This window comes from Candoia aspera, chromosome 1 (genome assembly GCF_035149785.1).
Source record: "Candoia aspera isolate rCanAsp1 chromosome 1, rCanAsp1.hap2, whole genome shotgun sequence".
NCBI lineage: Eukaryota > Metazoa > Chordata > Lepidosauria > Squamata > Boidae > Candoia > Candoia aspera.
In genome coordinates, this window is record NC_086153.1 from 84539051 (window position 1) to 84559150 (window position 20100).

Consider the following 20100-nt stretch of genomic DNA (forward strand, 5'->3'; position numbering starts at 1 on the left):
CTGATAGGTAGGTTGCTCTTTGCTGAGCTTTACTGTCTCAATTAGTTCTGCAGTACTTAGAAGTATTCACTCAGGAACTATTTTTAAGAAGGAAAGTCACACTTGGCAAGCCTGAAGTAATCAATTCTACTGTTGATGCATGTATTGATCTACCCATAAATAAAGACAGGCAAAAAAAACAACAACCCAAGGACACCTTCATTTTCTCTTCCTCTGCAGATGGAAAATGTCCTCTAACTGCATGTAAATATGCTTCCTCAAACTGATGGAAATGCTGCCTAAAACCAAGATGACAGAGAGCAGATAGACATGGGTCCCCAAATTACCAAGATGCCATTTCTTAGAATATATTAAGATATTTTTATTTTTAAGTTTTTCAAACTTAATAAAAAAGCTTATTCTCTCCAAAAGGGAGAAGTTATTTTCCAAATAATATTTTAAAAGTTCATGTATTAACTTACTGTTATGGGGTGGGTGGGTTGAATTATGGATTTTATATTACTTGGCAAACTTGTCAAACCATATGGCTGTGTATTGTGACATGCCTGAGTGGTTCAGAAAGTGTTATTCTGGCTGAAAACTATACATGTCCTACAGAGTTCCTTTCTTTTTTTGCCAAGTTGTGTTCCTTGCTCATAAGCCACAATTGAAAAGCAGTTTAGGGGAAATGCAGCAAAAAAGAAAAAGAAAAAGGTGAGGTAACCATTCTATACTTTCAGTGCTACTTTTCTGTACCAAATCAGACTTTCCTTCTACTGCCTAGAAAGACATCTGGCTATTTGGACATTAAACTTGTTGAACTAAATATATATTTCCATGGTACCTGATTCAGTGATCTTGATTGATTTGCTTTTTATCTCACATTTTATTTTATAGACCTACTAAAATAGGCTGTCATTTACAAATGTACCATGCTTAACCTGTTTTTAAGATGCTACTGCTTTTTCTTTCCCTTCACCCTAGTCCCATGTATCTGAACCTCAGCTGACACCGATACTTTGGATTTGATCAAATGGCACTTTATTATCCAAGAAAGCATTCTGTTATGACAGATTAAATATATTCTGCATTACAAATAAAGCAGTGCTGATAAGAAAGGAAATTATACATGGAGTGCTAACAAGGCTCTGAAGTATTGGAAACATACAATAGAAGAATAAAATATCTGTGCTCTGCCTACCATGGCATTATGTCCAGGAAGACATGTTTGGGCATGTTTGTTTATGAAACGCTGTTTGATTTTCTAACACTGACAATAAGAAAGAGTACTTTCCCACATTAGTTAAATTAAAACTGAAAGAACAGTTTGTCTTCAAATAACTAATGTATTCAGAAAATCTTTTAAGGCTGAGAATAAAAAAATATACAGCATTTGTTAGGAAAATCAGAATCCTAACTCTCTCACAAATGACAAGAAATTCCAGACTATGAAGTTTAATTTTCTTTTGATGAGAAAATACTGGATAGATTATGACTTTATAAAATTAAAAGCTACTCCAGGAAATAAAGCCAGACTGCTCACTTGAGGGAACGGTATTAAAGGCAAAAATGAAATACTTTGGCCACATAATGAGAAGACAGGATACCCTGGAGAAGGTGCTGATGCTGGGGAGAGTGGAAGGCAAAAGGAAGAGGGGCCAACCAAGGGCAAGGTGGATGGATGATATTCTAGAGGTGACGGACTCGTCCCTGGGGGAGCTGGGGTTGTTGACGACTGACAGGAAGCTCTGGCGTGGGCTTGTCCATGAAGTCACAAAGAGTCGGAAGCGACTAAACAAATAACAACAACAAAAATTAAAAGCACAAATGAACATGACTGACAAATGAACAATGAATAGATGAAGCTATAACATACAGCAAATCTGGCATCACATTAGATTTCCAGGCACAACTTCTACAGCCTTTACAAGGGGTACATCCTACCTTAGCTAACTCCAGTAATAACTCTCAGCTCTCTGTGTTCCAAGACTGCTAACTGCTTCTGCTGTTCCCCACACACATCTGCAGATCTTTCAACTCATTCCCTTTATGTGAATTGTTCATTAAAAAAAAAACATGCACAACTATTAAGAATTTTATCAGAATTCTTACCACGATGGGAATAATCAAGTTGACCAAACATACAGTAGGTTGATTGGCCAAAATCAAATAATGGAGACAACCCTGTCATTACTTTTACTCATGCTAACTGAGAGCATCTTTTTATGAGTTTTTCCCCCAGGTGAATTTAGTAACTATCTGAGCATGTGATTGGATTTGGTGCTATTGGTGAATGATCAAATAAATATAAATACCATGCATGCCTTTTACAAGTTTGACTGACATGTCTGCTGTGACCTTTACTTGTTAAAAAAAATGCAGTCATTGAAATCTATGCTTTTGTACATACAGCATAGACAGGGTAATGTGCTTTATGTGCAACTATCACCTTTGAAGATTGCTCAGAAAGAAGAGAATTTGAAACTTTAGCATTCAGCTATTAGTTTCTGGTTTCATTTCAACATTCAAAGTGCCCTTCTTGGTTCTTAAAAATTAAGTCCAATTTCCCATACTTGGTGCCCTCCAGATGTGTTTGACTTCAATCTTCATAAATCCCAGCATGGTTATAAACGCAAGGATGCTAGCTGGGAATTACAGGAATTGAAACCCTAGACATCTGGAAGATACCACATAGGCAAATGTGAATCTTGTCTGATTGCTGAAAACTGCTGCTGTTATAGATAACTCTTACTGATTTAGATGGCCCAATGATCTGGTAAAGCACCCCCCTGTGTTTCTATTAAAGGGGTAATGGCTATGTGTTAAGCACAGTACTTAAAATGTGAGACTTATGACTGTTATATTATGGATGCTTCCAGACAGTACAATATAGTATAGCTTACTGTGTTCATCATATGGTGACAGGAAACATTACAAAACAATATGAAGATACTTGGTTTCATTCCATCCTCTTTATCATAGTTGTGATCCTATGTTATGTATAGCTTGCTATGTTAATACTCTGCATGGGGAAAGTATTTTCATAATAGTCAGGATGATTTTTTTTTTCAACAAAACCTTCAAGTGCATTTGAAGAAAGGAAGAGAGACATGGGGAACAGAACCATATCCAAACTATTTTGTTTATTTTAACTACTTTTAAAATATTATACTAAAGCACTAAAATATTTCCTTAAAAATGATCAGATCACAGTTTCCCAAGGTTTTCAAAATTCTACAATAGACCTTCAGTGCAGTTTTTCTGTGTCCTTAGAGCACCCATTTACTGTGTTTCTTGTAAGTGCTCATTTATGTTACACAGTCTGATTTATGTGTTGATTGTCAAAGCTATTTAGCCTTCTGTAGTTTGAGGAGTAATAAAAAAAAATGTAAGGAAGCTAAAGTAGGTAGACATGCATTTTTGCCGTTATCCAGAAATGCAACGTGAGTTGCAAATCTTTTTTACCTGTTGCCTCTCTATGATAGTGGGCAACAGCAAGGATTTACTACATCCTATGAGTTGTGGTTTCCCAGGGTGTTTCCAACAACACAGGAAGTGGTCTAAAATCATTCTGCCTTCCGTTAGTCATCGTTGCTACGTAGAAACAGGGTGTTTATTAATTCATATAATTTACATAAAATACATCAATATTGTGTCAGAGCCATTGTGAAGAATTGCTTTTTATGTGTTTATAACTTCTTTAGCCCAGAACTCAAGACTATTGAAGTCAGTGTGGTTTTTAATGCAGTATAATTTCTGTTCCCCAGTACCAGAAAATAAAGTGATGGGTGGAACCTTGAAAAAGTAAACTATGCTGTGATGTTTTGGCCTAATATCCTTCAGAATAGTTCTATGTTATTGTTCAAACTTCCATTTTCAAAAACAGTGAATTATCTGCTTAAGTTAATATGTAATTCGTAATCATAACCGCAAAATATTAGGAGACTATTATTTAGGCAGGGTAATGGATACTTGTGAGGCTATAAAAATATCATTTTAAAACAGAAAATAAATACTTGATTCAGCTCCATTAAAAATTAATCCACACTGCAAATAGTTGCAGTACCTTCTTGAATTGTAAATAGAGCAGATACAATTATTTTTATGAGAAGGTGATAATCATAACAATAATGGGCTAGATGCATTCCTACTTAAGAAAATATTTTAAACAGTAGCTGGTACTTAATTATTTAAAGGAACATTTCAATCATGTGCAAATATTGGGCTCTTTGTTTAAACCAATATTGTATTCATAGAAATTGAGCTCAAAATATAATGTTGTTATTCTATACACCCAGACTTATGTGTATATATAGAAAATCTAGATAGAAGTGCATGTATAGTAAAGGAAAGGTTAAAAATCAGGATGAAGTGGGGAAGATAATACATTTTTTGGTAACACACCACTTCTTCCACATATCTTCACCTGCTGATCTTGAGAATCCCAGAATGAAATTCTTCCTAGACAAAAGAAATGCACTCCTTTGTTTATCTGATACCATCAGTGGGTAGTTGTAGTTGATTTCACTCACTCTCAATAATAGGAAGGTGAATTATTCACTTTTAAGTACTTTTGTTACCCAATTATTCCTGATAAGAGTTAGCAATGAAATCAATAATGTTTATATATGCTTAACTTTTGCCAAAATGCAACCGCAGTAAATACAGCATTGTGGAGTAGAAACCTATTCGTATTAATATAAAAGGGGAAAAATTAAATTATTTTCTATAATTAATTCACTTATGCAAACCTGGAATTTGCAAATTGCAGTTCCTGGAATTCAAAATAGATATCCAGATTGTCTGTTGCAGTTTCTCAATTGTTTTTGTCATTATGTTGTGAATGTATTATGTAGTAAGTTTCATTCACAGAAATCTGGAAGTTATCCAGAGTATTCACTGAGTAAAAGCAGCATGAATATCATATTCATATGTGTAACAAATGCTGATTTAGTTTTTTTTTAATCCATTCAATTGTGTCCAATTCTCAGAGACTGCCTGGACAAATCCTTGCAGTTTTCTTGGCAGGTTTTTCGGAAGTGGTTTGCCATTGCCTCCATCCTAGGGCTGAGAGAAAGTGACTGGCCCAAGGTCATCCAGCTGGCTTTGTGCCTAAGGTGGGACTCGAACTCCTGGTTTCCCAGTTGCTAGCCTGGTGCCTTAATCACTATACCAACCTGGCTCTCTCTATATATATTTTTAGGGGTGTGCCTTGGAGTTAGTTTTGTCTCCTGGTGGCTGCCTGGACAAGTTTTCTTGGCAAGATTTCAGAAGTGATTGCCATTCATTAATTATTTTTCCCTTGCATCGGTTTCTTTTTCAAAGTCTGAGTCTTTAACAGTAGAGTCTGGAGCAATGTTATAGTATGGTGTACTTAGTAGAAGAAAATTATTTACAACCGTATCTTCAGCATATGTATCCTTAAATATGAAAAAATATTTGATAAGATTTACATTAGGCAAAAGGGACGCGGTGGTGCTGCGGGTTAAACCGCTGAGCTGCTGAGCTTGCCGATCGAAAGGTCAGCGGTTCGAATCCGCGTAGCGGGGTGAGCTCCCGTTGCTAGTTCCAGCTCCTGCACACCTAGCAGTTCGAAAACATGCAAATGTGAGTAGATTAATAGGTACCGCTTCGGCGGGCAGGTAACGGCGTTCCGTGAGTCATGCTGGCCACATGACCACGGACGGGTCCTTACGGACAACGCCGGCTCCAAGGCTTAGAAACGGAGTTGAGCACCGCCCCCTAGAGTCGGACACGACTGGACTTTACGTCAAGGGAAACCTTTACCTTTACTTTACATTAGGCGTGTATAGAGGAATCAATATTTGTTGAAATTCTGCAAATCAAAGTGGAAGTAAAATTGTTTTCTTCCTTCAGCATACTTCATCAAAATATGTTATTATTTTGAGGAGTACAGCTGGGGATGTAATTCAGAATGAAATTCTGACCCATCACGTGCTGATGAATTCTGACACCATTCCAAAAACAGCTGGAGGTTTTTATCAGAGAAGATGTTGTCTTTACTTAATTCACAATAATGGCCTACGCAAACCGGGCTGTTGTTTACGGAACTGCAGACAGGCACTATGTGAATGCTCAAGTATGTTCTGAAACACTGTTTGCTTTTTAATCCAACATGCTACATCACCATAATATTTTATCCCTAATGGTAAAATGCTCCCAGGGCAGTCACATTCTATACAGCTCAATGAAAATGCAGTCAGTATTAATTTATTTGGGAGCCATGTTGGCCTAGTGGTTAAAGGCTAGAAACTAGATTTCTGGTTTCGCCTTAGGCATGAAGCCAGCTGGGTGACCTTGGGCCAGTCACTTTCTCTCAGCCCTTGGAAGGAGGCAAGGGCAAACCACTGCAGAAATCTTACCAAGAGAACTTTGGGGACTCATCCAGGCAGTCACCAGGAGACAACACTGACTTGAAGGCACAAAAACATCCCCCCAATATTTAATTTATTTAGCATATTTATATGGCTGCCATTTGAACAAAGCACTCTGAGTAATGAACACAGATAAAAACAGAACCAAAGTCACAATTCATTACAAAAAACAAAACAACCCAAGTTAAGATCCCATAATTGATACACCCACACCAGAGCTCCATTAACAGCCTGGGGGAAGAGCCAGATCTTTGTGGCCTTCTGAAAGGCCAGCAGGGTCAGGGCTGTCTGTATTTTTTGAGGGGGGGAGTTGTTCCTCAAAACAGAGAAGGTATGCTTCTTGGGACCCACCAAGTGACATTGCTTCACCAATGGGACCTAAAGTATGCCTACCCTGCCAAATCTGGTGGGATGGGCATAAACCATTGGGGAGAGGTGGTCCTGCAAGTAACCTGGCCTCATGCCATGTAGGACAACCAACACCTTGAACTGTACCTGGAAGCCTGCTGGGAGCCAGTGCAGCTCACATAGCAGCAGTGTTACATGGGTGTGCCATGGAGTGCCCCATATTAAGTTCATTCTGGACCAGTTGAAGCTTAGTTTCAGTTTCATGTCTTTTAACCATTCCACTCTGATATATTAAGGCACAGTACTGGGCCACAATTGGATTTTAAAAATTGAAGGAAATTATTTTAAAATAGAAATAATTTTGGTGCTCATTATTGGTTAAAAACTTAGATGGAGGTGTGGCTAGCCACTGATGAGGATGATGTGCTGAGCTATCTGCTGTTCCCTCAAGCCTGCTATTTTCTGTCATATAGTCAGTTGACCTCACTAAATATTTGATTAGATAGTAAAAATAATTTTAAGCAGGGTGTTAAGGAAGATGACTCTGCGCGAGGGAAAAGGAATCAAAGCTTATTTGGAAGTTCTGAAGGAGGTTGAGGAGGCACCACTCCCCAGCAACAAAGAAGAAACAATGGAGGAAGAAAGTGCTGCCCGCAGACATGGACAGACAACTGATTTGGATGTAACTGGACAACTAATCTCCACCTATTTATAATCTGAGCCAGGTTTTGGTGCAAATCTAATCTCCTGGGGAGTTAATCCTCAGTTGAATTGCCACCACCAATATGGTCCTATTGTGAATTCTATAAGTCTTGATTCCATTTTGTTTAATGAGCAAGCCTCTCCGGCAGATCTCAAATCATAAGCAAATTAATATAGGAGTGGGCACTTCTTTACGTAACCTGGGCCTATGCCATTTAGAGGTCTAAATTTCCAAAGCTCACACCTAAATTGACTATTGCGGTTTATTAAAAACCATTCTGGGACTATTACACCAATCAGTTTGCTGTTGACTGTAGTTGGCATAAGTGTAATCTCTGAACTATAGCTTCACAGGCTGTAGTTACTATAAGGTTATCAGAACACAAGTTACTGGTTCTGTCATTGTTTTACAGAAATGAGCCTGCAATGGCAAGGTAGACTCCATAAATAACCCTTGATTCTGCTTGATATTATATGTAGAACATAAAGCATTTACAATTAAATTATTTGTATATGTGCCACAACCAACTTCAAAATATTCATGACTGTTTTTGTACTTGTGTTTCCTTTTTGTTAGATAGTGTCATTTACCAGATTCTCCTTTCATTGGTCTGTTGTTTTTTTCCCCAACATTAAGGTCTGCTATGGAGATCGAGACTAGGGCTATATTTTGAAGTTCTTATCTGTGTATTTCAGGGTCTGATTATATCCAGATCATTATCAATTGAACAGGCTATTGATGCAAAGTTATTAGTCAGGAAAAAAAAAACCTGTGAAACTTACTCCCTCTGCTGAAAAGCTATAAGAATGAGAACAATGATGGAGGCACTTATTGTCATGGCAACACCTAGAAAGGAATTTCTCTGGTTTCCTTGGTAAAATCCTCTGTCTGATTTGGATTCTGTTTATGGGACAGTTTTCAAAGTACCAAAGTCAGTGAAACAAATACAGTGTGTTTGGGGAGTAAAAGTAGTTTAGCTTCCCCCCCCCCCTCTTTGTGCTCTGAAATAGAAAGAAGCATGACAGTAGTCTCTGAGTTTTATAATTGAGGTTCTCCAGATTTAATAGCATAAGTGGTTCTTACTCATAGACATTCTAATTGACTTTGGCAAAGTTCAGAAAGCTAAGTAGGACTACTGCTTAGTTAAATGGGAGACCTTTAGGAAATACCATGTTGATAACATCCCAGAAATAGGCAACAATAAATCACTTCTATATTGGTGCCAAGAAAACTACATGAAAGTGTCCTTGTAGTCACAAGGAGCTAAGCTTGACTGGATGGAGATTTTAATGTATCTATCCAACATCTAAATAATTGTGTGCCACAAAAACAAAAGAATAACTTGGGACAGGAGGACAAAAGTGATCTTCTCTTTATGCAAGCTTATAGTTAAATAGTTTATCTAATTCACTACTTGACTTTTGAACTCTAGGAATGCACTGGGATATTATACATTAAGGCAATGGTTCTAAATCAGTTGTATATGTATCCCAGGTGGGATTCATAAGAAATCTAGGTAGAGTACAGTGTTAAGTATTGAAATTATAACTAAGTCTTTAAAAGTGATTTTAGTTTTTGTTTTGGTTCTATAACAGTTTGATAGAGATGGGGGCAGCGCTTAAGATATGAAAGACTGAGACAACTGCATAAGTGAATGAATGAATGAAAATGAATGAATGAAAATCATCATGATTGAGTTTACCCTTTTAATTAGCCAAAGTCCCAATCGCATGTTCTCTGTACTGGTTTTATATACTTTTATATACTTACATACTTTGCTGAGAAAAAAGTTAATGTTCAATGATGGATACTCCCCTCAAATGCATATTATTGTGGTTGTGACCTTCAAGCAGTTATTTCAGGATGAATAACATAAGATTGCCCAAGTGCTGGAAAACCTCCAGGCATTATATCAAACTGACAGTAACGTTAGACATGCTGCTTCAGAAAGTAGATTTTATTATGGCTCTCCTCAGAAGAAAATTTGGAAACAGTGCATTTCCCGGAATTCTGAGGATAACTGGTAGATCCCAATTTCTCAAGGAAGACCATCTTGGCATTACTCTAAAAAGCTCTCTCCGATCCCAAAAGAAAGTTGAACTATCAGCTGGTCCTAAGGAATGCAGCTATCAAATGGTGTATAAAAAGCTGATTGCCACACACAGAAGTGTCATTTAAGGAACCAAAAACAGGACTTCTTATGAATGAGAACAATTTTTCTCCTATATAGGAACTCAGCAAGTGCTTTTCTGATGAATGGCAGCTAAACCTGGGCAGGACATTAAGATCTTAATCTTAATAATCGTCAGTGTCAGGTTGTTGGTTGCTGGAATAATGTTCTCCTGTTCAATTAGTCATATCCTGTTGTCCAATACTTATTATTTATAAAAGTAGATTTCCTTTAGATACTGTCTTTGGATTAGTGCTTCCACCAAATTTTCCTTCTTGACAGTCTTCAGCTGCATTGTCTCTGTGGCTAAATTTGCATACTGCAAAGATACAACCTTTTTGCAGCTTATTTGGTTTTTGTTTAGTATGTGGTATGAATCTACTAGCTATAGTTTATTCAGCTTGAATAAAGCCAAGGTAAAATAAATAGCTCAGTCTGATGTAGAGAACCAGTCAGGATGTTCTGCAGCTCCAATTACAATCAATTGTGATTTTGCTTAAAGATTTGCAAAAAAAACACTTTAACATATTTAAACATTACCTGTTTGAGAAACTGGCTGTTATAGAGCTGTGACAAGTCACAGAATGTTGTGAGCATCCACTTCTCGGTGAGTGTCTAGGTTTTCTGAGTTTCTCTATCGATTGTTCCATTCAATTTCATGGTGACAGGGAGAGAAGCAACAGAGAGCAAGCCTAATTGGTATCTTGACATGGTACAGATGGCTACCTTAATAATAATAGGAATAGAGGTAGAACTTGGAGCTGCATATTGATTTATGCCATATCACAAGTATATAAGGAAATGGAAGAGCTTAGTTACAGCAGCAAAGACATGGCCAGGGCTGACTGTGGAACAGATCACAAACTGCTCATGTGCAAGTTCCAAGTCAAGCTAAAGTGGAAGGACATAGCCAACCACTTTCTACAAAATGATCTTGAGCAACCATTCTCAAGAACATCAGGAATTGCTTTGAAATCCTGGAGTTCATTGAAAGGTCTCAGGAAGGAATTTAACAAAGAATTTCAGAGACCTTTTAGAAGAGACGAGAAGCATATTACACAGACATTTGTAAAAACATTAAAGATTGAAACAAATACAGATCAAGGAAAGGCTTTCTAAAGATCTCCAAACTGAAAAGGAGGTTCCAAATAAAGGCGAGATAAAAATTAAATAAATAAATTGATATGCTGAAGGATGCCAATGGACAGATAATAACTGATTCAAAGAAGGTAAAACAAAGATGGAATGAGTATACTGAAATTCTGTATAGTTGTCAATTCTATATAGATGCCATAGAAGATATTCCCTATTCCCCAAGAACATCTAGTACTATAAGACTTATACTATACTATGCTAGTATATACTATGCCATACTATACTATTATATACTGTACTATACTATACCAGTATGTACTGTACTATACTATATATACAGAAATATATAAGCAACAAAAGAAGAATCAGTAAAGGTTCTAGCTAAACTACTTGTCAATTTGGAGAATGACACTGTGGACAGTGAAGAAGTTGAAGTGGTGGATAGTTTTTGCCCTTTAGAATCAATAGAATAAAGAAATGCACCACAGATTAGCACTTCATAGAGTAGCCACGGGTGCCTTGGAAAAGATATTCAGATGTTGTGATGTGTCTGTACCTACAAAGATCAGAACTGTGCAGGCAATGTTTTTCCCTAAGATATTTTATGGAAGTGAAAGTTGGTCTTTGAAGAAGCAGGATAGAGAGTAATGATGCTTTTGAACCTTGGTGTTACAGAAGACTCCTGTGAATATCATGAATAGCCAAAAAAACAAACGTCTTACTGGGAAAGGTAGCCTTGTAGATGTACAGTTGGCTAATGGGTACAATTCAAGGTACTGTTTGTCATCTCTAAAGCCCTTCATGACATAAGGTTATCTGCAGGGCCACCTGTCTCCAGTAGTTTCTGTCAGCCCAGTACTTTCAGGCAGAGTGGGTGTGCTCCACATCCCCTTAATTAAACATTGTTATCTTCTGGGACTGAGGAAACACACCTTCTCTGTCACAGCCCCTGTCTTCTGGAAAAGCATCCCCTCAGAGACAGGTCTGGCGCCCACTCTCTTACGGTTCAGGAAGGCTCTTAATATATATCTCTGTTCCCAGGCTTGGGATTGGTCTGTTAGTGGAGCCTCTCTAATGTTGTTTTTGTTTTTCTGGTTTGTTTTTTACTGTTTTTGTCCAGGCTGTTATGCTTTGTGGCTATGGTTTTAATGTTTTTAATTGTATATTGGAAGTTGGAAGTTGCCCAGAGCCCTTTGGATTGGGGCAGCTATAACAAATATAATAAATAACATTTAAAAACATTTCCAACCTTTTTTTGAAATTTCTCTGTCTCTCTCACACACACTTTATTTATTTATTTATTTATTTACTTACTTACTTGCTTACTTACACACACACACACATGTATATATGCACACAGAGTTCCATTTGTTACATCCTATTCTCCTGTAATTACAGGAGAATTATTGATGTTCCCCACCCATGGGATAACAAGCTTACTGTTATGGTATGTGGGAATGACCTTGGGAGACGGGAGGGAGAGCTGCAGACTGGACAACTGGCATGTAAAAGATAGCCCACAGAAGTAGGGAGGGTGTGGGAAACATTTCAGAAGGGACACTCCCTAGTTTTCTGGAGACTAAGAGGAAAGGATGGGAGGAATGCTTTCAGTCTTGCAAGATTCTGTTAACGTAACCTTACAAGAACCATGTCTGCTCATGGCACCAGAGAAATGTGGAAGACCAGTTTATCATAATTTTTACTTTGTTTCACTTTTTCAGGTGAACAAGAATCTGTGCAAAAGCGGACTTTCACAAAGTGGATCAACACTCATCTAGCCAAGGTAATACATTATTCTGTTTTTTACACAGTAAAAATGCTGAAGTAGTAATCAGAAGAATTGAAACAAGATCTACCAGTTGTAAGACGAGAGTATTATCTCTAAAGGAAACTGGATAAAATGGCTAATACTGCTTTCCATACTGAAGTGATTTAGAACCAAAAGCTGTTCCATAATAAATATTGTTATGGCAATAGAGGGAGTTATTATCATTAGAGCATGTGTTTCCTGTATAATGCTGGACAGGAAGTTAAAAGGAAAAGAAAAGTTTATATGTACTTGTCTTCACAGAACTATTATTTTCTTTTTTTTAAAAAAAGTATTAATCTTAAAAAGTTATAATTGTTTTGACTAATTCCTAAAACAAAATGAAGAGAGGCACTTTTAATTGAGCTGTGTTTGATTTGAGTCATAAGTATTCCACTTCATTTTCCACTGAATTTTCAAATAAAATATATTGGAAAAGAAGAATTAATTATGTTGATTTTTAGAAGCAAACAAAATGATATCAGATTTTTTTCCAGAATATCATAATTTCATATGTTCTTCAAAGAAAATATGCAAAATGATGCCTTTGGTTTTTGAAAAGTAACAGATATATTAACATCCCACATTCCTGCTTAGAAATTGGAAATAGCCCTCTTCCTCCTCACTGAGATTGGAAACAGGCTCTGGGTTTTCATTCACTCATTGAACACCTCCCTCATCATTCTCTTAAGAAGAGTAAAAACAACTGTCACTATTCAAATCATGCTCTCCCTTTCTAGAGGGATCTAACTGGGAAAGTTCAGTGGGTATTTCAATAAGTGAATCCTACAGAGGAGGCAATTTTTCCACCTTAAAATGGCTCTGGAGGATTTTCTAATGTTCTGGAGCAAATTTTGGAAAAATATAACAGAGCTATATGTGGAATGGCAGCAAGGAGAGTTGCTGGCTTGTGTGTAGATTTTATATGCATAGTGCTGCATTCTACCTCATCTTCAGAAAATTGGAAAATTGTCTCATTAACTTATCCCCTGGAATCAGGATGAATTCTTGTCTGTTCATCCGTCCATCTGTCCACCTGTCTGTCCATCCATTTATTTATTTATAACATATCTATAGCCACCCAACTGAAACAAAGTGATCCTGGGCAGTGTACAAAATGTCAACAGCAAATATACTCCACCCCCCAAAGCAGCGCAATGCATTAAAAACCAACTAAAATACAATGTCAACCAGACCAAAGTATACTGCAACTCAACCAATTGGGAATCCACTTATCCAGGCCTGGGGAAAGAGCTGGGTCTTTTTTTAAAAATAATTTTTATTGAAAATTTTTTTTACAATAGTAAAAGCAAATACAAACTAAACTCAGAGACAAAAAGAGAGATAGAAAGAAGGAATAAAAGTGCAAGGAAAGAAAAAGAAGAAAGTCAGATGAAGAAAAAAAATTAAAGAAGTGACTTCTGATTTTCATCACAAGCATAAACAAACTTAATAACTCTTCATTCCCTATAAGGTTACAAACAAATATCTCTTCTTTCCATAACCCGTTCCTTATCTATATGCAAATCCATAAATCATCAACTGTTCAGTCCTGGTGTCAGCAAAAAGTCTGTAAAGGGTTACCAGAGATTTATAGAAACATGTCTTATTTTAACCTTGGTCAAACAAACCAATTTAATGTTCCTTTCTTTTACTTCTAACAATCTTGATCTTTAATTCATTCAGATGTTGCTGTATGATTTTATCTCTCTTCAATTTTTCTTTTTCCCATCCCAAAGGCTTCTTTGAGCTTTCAGCAAACTTCTTTTGTAAATCCAATGAAAAGTCATTATTCAGGTCATTTTCTTGGTTTATCATTTGTATTTCCACTTTACTCTTCAAAACTTTAACCAACCAAGTATTATTTAACTTTTTGCCATTTATTTCCAATTCTTTAAATTTTTAAGCTTACAGTTAATTTTTTTTTTGCTCAGGAATGAAGGTAAACTCACTGGATAGCTTTTCAAACTTGTTGTTCTGAAGGTCTCTAATAGCCTTAAGGTAACTAAATAGGTAATTTTAGAAAGAGATTAGAAAGTGAAGTTAGCGAACCCAGTGTCCTTTAAAAGTTGCTTTGGCGAGATGGGCAGTGACGAAATGTGAGGAATAAATAAATAAAATAAAGGCTTGTTGTGGTTGAGAGCATGGTGGCTTATCCCTTCGTCTCCCGGCACTCAAACCCATGGGAGACCATTGTCCTGCAGTCTCCTTGCAAGGACCAGCTGACCAGAGCACATGTAGGTAATCTCCCGTCCTGTGGTGGATTTCGGCGGTGCTGCTGGTTCTCAGGAATGAGGAAGCACATTCCAAGGAGGTGGAGGAGATAAGAGGAGGCACATTCCGGGAGGCAATGGTGGGAAAACGAAGACGTTCGGGATAGACCTGCCCTAGAGTCTCCCAGGTTATTTCTCCTTAGGTTAGTTAGAGTAGCTTTAGTCTGGCAAGATTTTGTCTATACGGTGTGAGAAAATAAAGAACTGGAGTTTGAATGGACTGACTCTTCGTTGTTCTTGGGATGAGCCTGACACATCGTCTCCTTATCTATAGAAGTTCTGTAGAACTGGTCTACTCACTGGTTCTTCAGTCTTTGCCATGGTCATCATCATCTCCACTCATAGGAAGATGTGCCGGTTTACCATACTTTCCTTAGAAGTCACTCATGAGAAGGAGCTGGGTCTTAAATGCCTTTCTAAAGGCTTGCAGGACCAGGGACAGCCATATATCAAGGGGAGGATCTTGTTCCAAAAGATGTTCATTCACAGGTTTCTGTTCAGAAGAATACTGCCTCTGATCCTAAAGGATAGTTAGAGCAGTTGGAGGTGATGGTTGGTACTAACAGACTTGTCATACCTGGAATCCATAATAAAAGATAGCAATTTGGAATTCATAATATAAAGCAAAATAGGAGGTGGTGTGAAAGGTGTGAAGCCAAGGAAAAATCCATAACATAAAGCCATGACAGGAGCTTGGAACAGATAAAAGAGAGACACAAATCTACAACAGTAATGCTTTATCATCAGTGAAGAGCCAATTGAATTGTTAATAAAGCTCTTAAATAGAGCAACTGTAGGCCCTTAAGAGGACTGCATTTTTGGCTCTAACATTGGCTGCCATGGAGTTGACTGGTTATGGATAAAACCTGGAGAAGTCCATCCTCTGCTTCTGAGGACAGTGGGATAAAAAGTCTCAAGGATACATTGAATACTGGACCATCCATACTATTAGATCCAGATATTATACAAACAAGAATTAAAATAAATATATCCTCCATGAATTTGTCTTACCTCCTTGAAATGAGATCCAAGTTGATGGCCATCTTCTTCTGAAAATATTTCCGAGATATATGAACTGGAATTCTTCTCAGAATATAAATTAATCTGGGAATAATATTCATTTTGAGAGTGTTTGCCTTTTCCCAAAGAGTGAGGTATAATGACTCCTATCTATTGATATCTGAATAATTTTGTTTAGAAAATTTCTATGGGGTTCTTCGATTCTGAGAATATCTTTACAGAAAATGCAATTGCCAATTAATGAGGGAGGATTCGGTTTTTCAAACCTGGAGTTACAGTATATCATCATGTTTATGCCTATTGTCAAGAATTAAATACTGGAAGCCAACAATTGGTATTACTTTTCTGATTTGGGGAACTTTGGAATATACATATATAGCACCTTTTGTTGGATGGATAGCATTAGGATCTAAATACACCAGAACTCTAGTATCTCTGGAAACAATTATGCCAGTTAGAAACTTATGGAATGGAATGTTTAATAAAAAAAGATTCAACCCTTTTTCCCATACTAAATTGACTTTATGGGAAAACCTAACTTTAAAAAGTGGGAAAAAGATGGTGATGTGGAAAAATTGGATGGAAGCGGGGATATTGACTTTGGATCAACTGATAGACGATGAAGATGGATTATTAACGTATGCAGTGTTAAGAGATAAATATCATCTATCAGATGTAACCCAATGGCAATATTTACAGCTAAAACGTTTGTTAACAACATTGTTTGGACCAGCAGCATTTTCAGCTTCTGAGACACCTGAGATACTAGAACAACTTGTTAAATCCTTGAAAACTGAAAAACCAACTATTAATTTTTATAGATTTATGTTATCAATAAATCAGTTTGATATGCAGATACTAAGACATGAGTGGAATGAAGAATTAGAGTGTCTTAACTTCTGTAGCAAGTATGTCAATGGACCTTAAATTACAACTTACACAACAAAAAATAATATTTAGAATTTATTGGACTTCACTACGTTTGTATAGAAAAGGACTGTCTAAGACCGCATTTTGTTGGAGATGTAATTAGGATAATGCTTCTTTAAAACACATGTTTTTACAGTTGTCAGGAATATAGAGTGTCAGGAATATAGAGTGAAGAACCACGCTGAGATCAGAAGAATAACTCTAGTGTTCATTGTTCTACTCTGGAATACAAAATCCTGCTAAACTGAAAGGGCATCAGCAAACCCTATCATAAATGCCCAGAAAGCTAAGGTGGTTCTTTTCTGGACCACTTGATTGGGAGGCAAAGAATGTCAGTGCTGCGCATACGCTTTCCCCCTGGAGAGGGCCGCCCTCTCCTTCACCAGCAATCCCCATAACAACAATGTCCTATACCTACTAAGTTTTGGGTGGAAGTAGCGGACTATATAAATACGATTGTGCGATGAAAGCTAACATTTTCAGAGGATAATATTCTCTTGAATTACATACCTGGTACATGGAAATGACAACTGGACAACATAAATGGATTCTCCATAAATGTGTGGCCCCATTCACTCAATGGATTGAAGACCTGGTTACGCTTGCCATCTATGAGCAGACTGCCTATAGACATAGATTTTGTATGGACAAGTATAATGAAATATGGAACTCATTCATACAAAATACAGGAGGTTAAAAAAGAATGATATACAAGTGTATTAGAAATTATATATATATGTACTTGAATAATATATACATTATATAAATATATATAGAATTGTAACTGTTAACATAGCGATATAGTATACTTCGTTTCTTTTTTCCTGTTGTATGTTTTTCACTTTTTAAAAGCACTTTTTATGTGTTGTTTTTCTTCTTTGAGAATATATGTATTTGCATTATAATTATCTTTGTGTTTTGCTTCTTTTTTCTTTTTCTGCTATTATTTTAAAAGCAATAAAAATTAATTTAAAAAGTTGATGGCCATCTTTCTCTGCTCTTTAGTATCTTTTTGAGATATAGCAGTCTATAGAATATATAGTCTACAGTAATCTAAGTATGGTTGCATCATAGATTGGTATAAAGTCATGGCAACCCTGGCAAATTTATTACTGGTTTCTTTGCTAATGATACATGGCACATTTGGCTTTTTATAACAGCTGCAGAGTGGGCTGACATTCTCACTGGGTTGTTTACCTCACTTCCAAGACCTTTTTCCTGGTCAGTCTTAGCCAATGAAGTTCCCATTAGTATTTATGTATATGTAACAGTTTTTATATTTTTGTACTTTGAATTGCATTTGGTATTTTCATGCACCTTCTCCTAGGTTTTTTTTTTATTGCTCCCACCTCTTATTATCCTGAATAATTCTTGTGTCATCAATAAATGTGGCCATCTCACTCCTACTCATTCTTAAAACCATATTATTTGAGAGTATGACCACTGCCAAAATTATCATGCTCCATATGTTTGCTTACTAAACATTTCTGAATTAGCATAATTTAAACTAATAAACACTAGTGAGAGGTAGGGAATCAATTTAATGACCTTTTAAAAGGCTTCCTGTTCATTTTTATGCTTGCTACTATGCGTAGAAATAATCATTAATAATAATATATGTTTTTTATATTCTTTTAAAATATAATACCGGTAAAATGAAAACCACAAACCATATGTTCATGATGACTGTGATAATATCTAGATGCTTTTTATATAATACAATTTCATTTTTTTTTATTTTAGAGAGGAATCATCATACTTGTTAAAGAACTGATATACAGGTAGCCCTTGGTTAACAACAACAGAGACTGGAATTTCCATCACTAAGCAATGCGGTGTAAAGCGTGACATCACGTGACCATGCCACTTAGCGATGGCAGTTCTGGCACTTCTGGTTGCTGCCATTAAGTGAATCCCACACCATCGTTAAGCGCAACATCACATGGTTGTCATTTGTGACCTCCTGCCAGCTTCCCCATTGACTTTGCTTGTTGGAAGCCGGCAAAGAAGGTCACAAATGGTGATTGTGTGACTGCAGGATGCTGCAGTTTTGTAATTGAGAACTGGTTGCTGAGTGCCTGGATTTCGATCACCTCACCATGGAGATGCTGCGGAAGCCAGAACTCTGAGGACTGGTTGTAAGTACCACTCATTCAGCGCCATTGTAAGTTCAAACAGTCACTGAATGAGTAGTCATTAAGCAAGGACCATCTGTATTCAGACTGAATTTGAACAACATCCAAGTACCTAAGGATTCTTTAAAAAATAATATTTCATTACTGCAGTTTTGAACGTATGTTACAAATGTGCTTCAGAAATCGATGGATCCATATAACTTTATTTCAGATAATATACTGATGGAAAAAATAAGTTCATATTTGTTCTAAAGTTGTGAATAAACAGTGAATTAACATACTAGCTCATGTCATCTATTGTGTACTAACAATCTTGCATTAAAATGAAATCCCATACACAGTAACCTAGTAATCTTACTACAGAATGTAATAGTTTGTCTTATAAAGAAAAAAAAGTCTGCACTGTATTTCTGTTTTCCTGTTTCTTACCTTTTTCTACCTGTTTATAGATAGCTTTATGTGTATGTTTAAGGCCATTTATCTATACTATTTTCTGTAATATAATATTTATTTCCAGTATTTTTTACTGCCACAATTACATATCTGTGACATTTCTGTTTATTATAAATATTTATAATATTTAAATGAATATTAAATATTCTATTATTATAAAATATTTGCAATGGGTAATGGAATATGAATGGGTCTGTATGGAATATTAATGTTGTTGTTTATTTTAGTCGCTTCCGACTCTTTGTGACTTCATGGACCAGCCCACGCCAGAGCTTCCTGTCAGTCGTCAACACCCCCAGCTCCCCCAGGAGTCCGTCACCTCTAGAATATCATCCATCCGCCTTGCCCTTGGTCAGCCCCTCTTCCTTTTGCCCTCCACTCTCCCTAGCATCAAATCTTCTCCAGGGTGTCCTGTCTTCTCATTATGTGGCCAAAGTATTTCAGTTTTGCCTTGAATATCATTCCCTCAAGTGAGCAGTCTGGCTTTATTTCCTGGAGGATGGACTGGTTTGATCTTCTTGCAGTCCAAGGCACTCTCAGAATTTTCCTCCAACACCACAGTTCCAAAGCATGTATCTTCCTTCTCTCAGCCTTCCTTATGGTCCAGCTCTCGCAGCCATATGTTACTACAGGGAACACCATTGCTTTAACTATGCGGACCTTTGTTGTCAGTGTGATGTCTCTGCTCTTAACTATTTTATCGAGATTTGTCATTGCTCTTCTCCCAAGGATTAAGCGTCTTCTGATTTCCTGACTGCAGTAAGCATCTGCAGTAATCTTCGCACCTAGAAA

General features: G+C 36.8%; 1 protein-coding gene across 1 annotated transcript in view; it reads left to right on the forward strand.

Annotated features, from left to right (window-relative positions):
- Window positions 1-20100, forward strand: part of SYNE1 (spectrin repeat containing nuclear envelope protein 1) — a 313009-nt gene that overhangs the window by 17031 nt on the left and 275878 nt on the right. The window contains exon 2 of the mRNA XM_063293716.1: window positions 12412-12473. Coding sequence (XP_063149786.1) covers window positions 12412-12473 — 62 coding nt within the window. The remainder of the gene's footprint in view (window positions 1-12411; window positions 12474-20100) is intronic.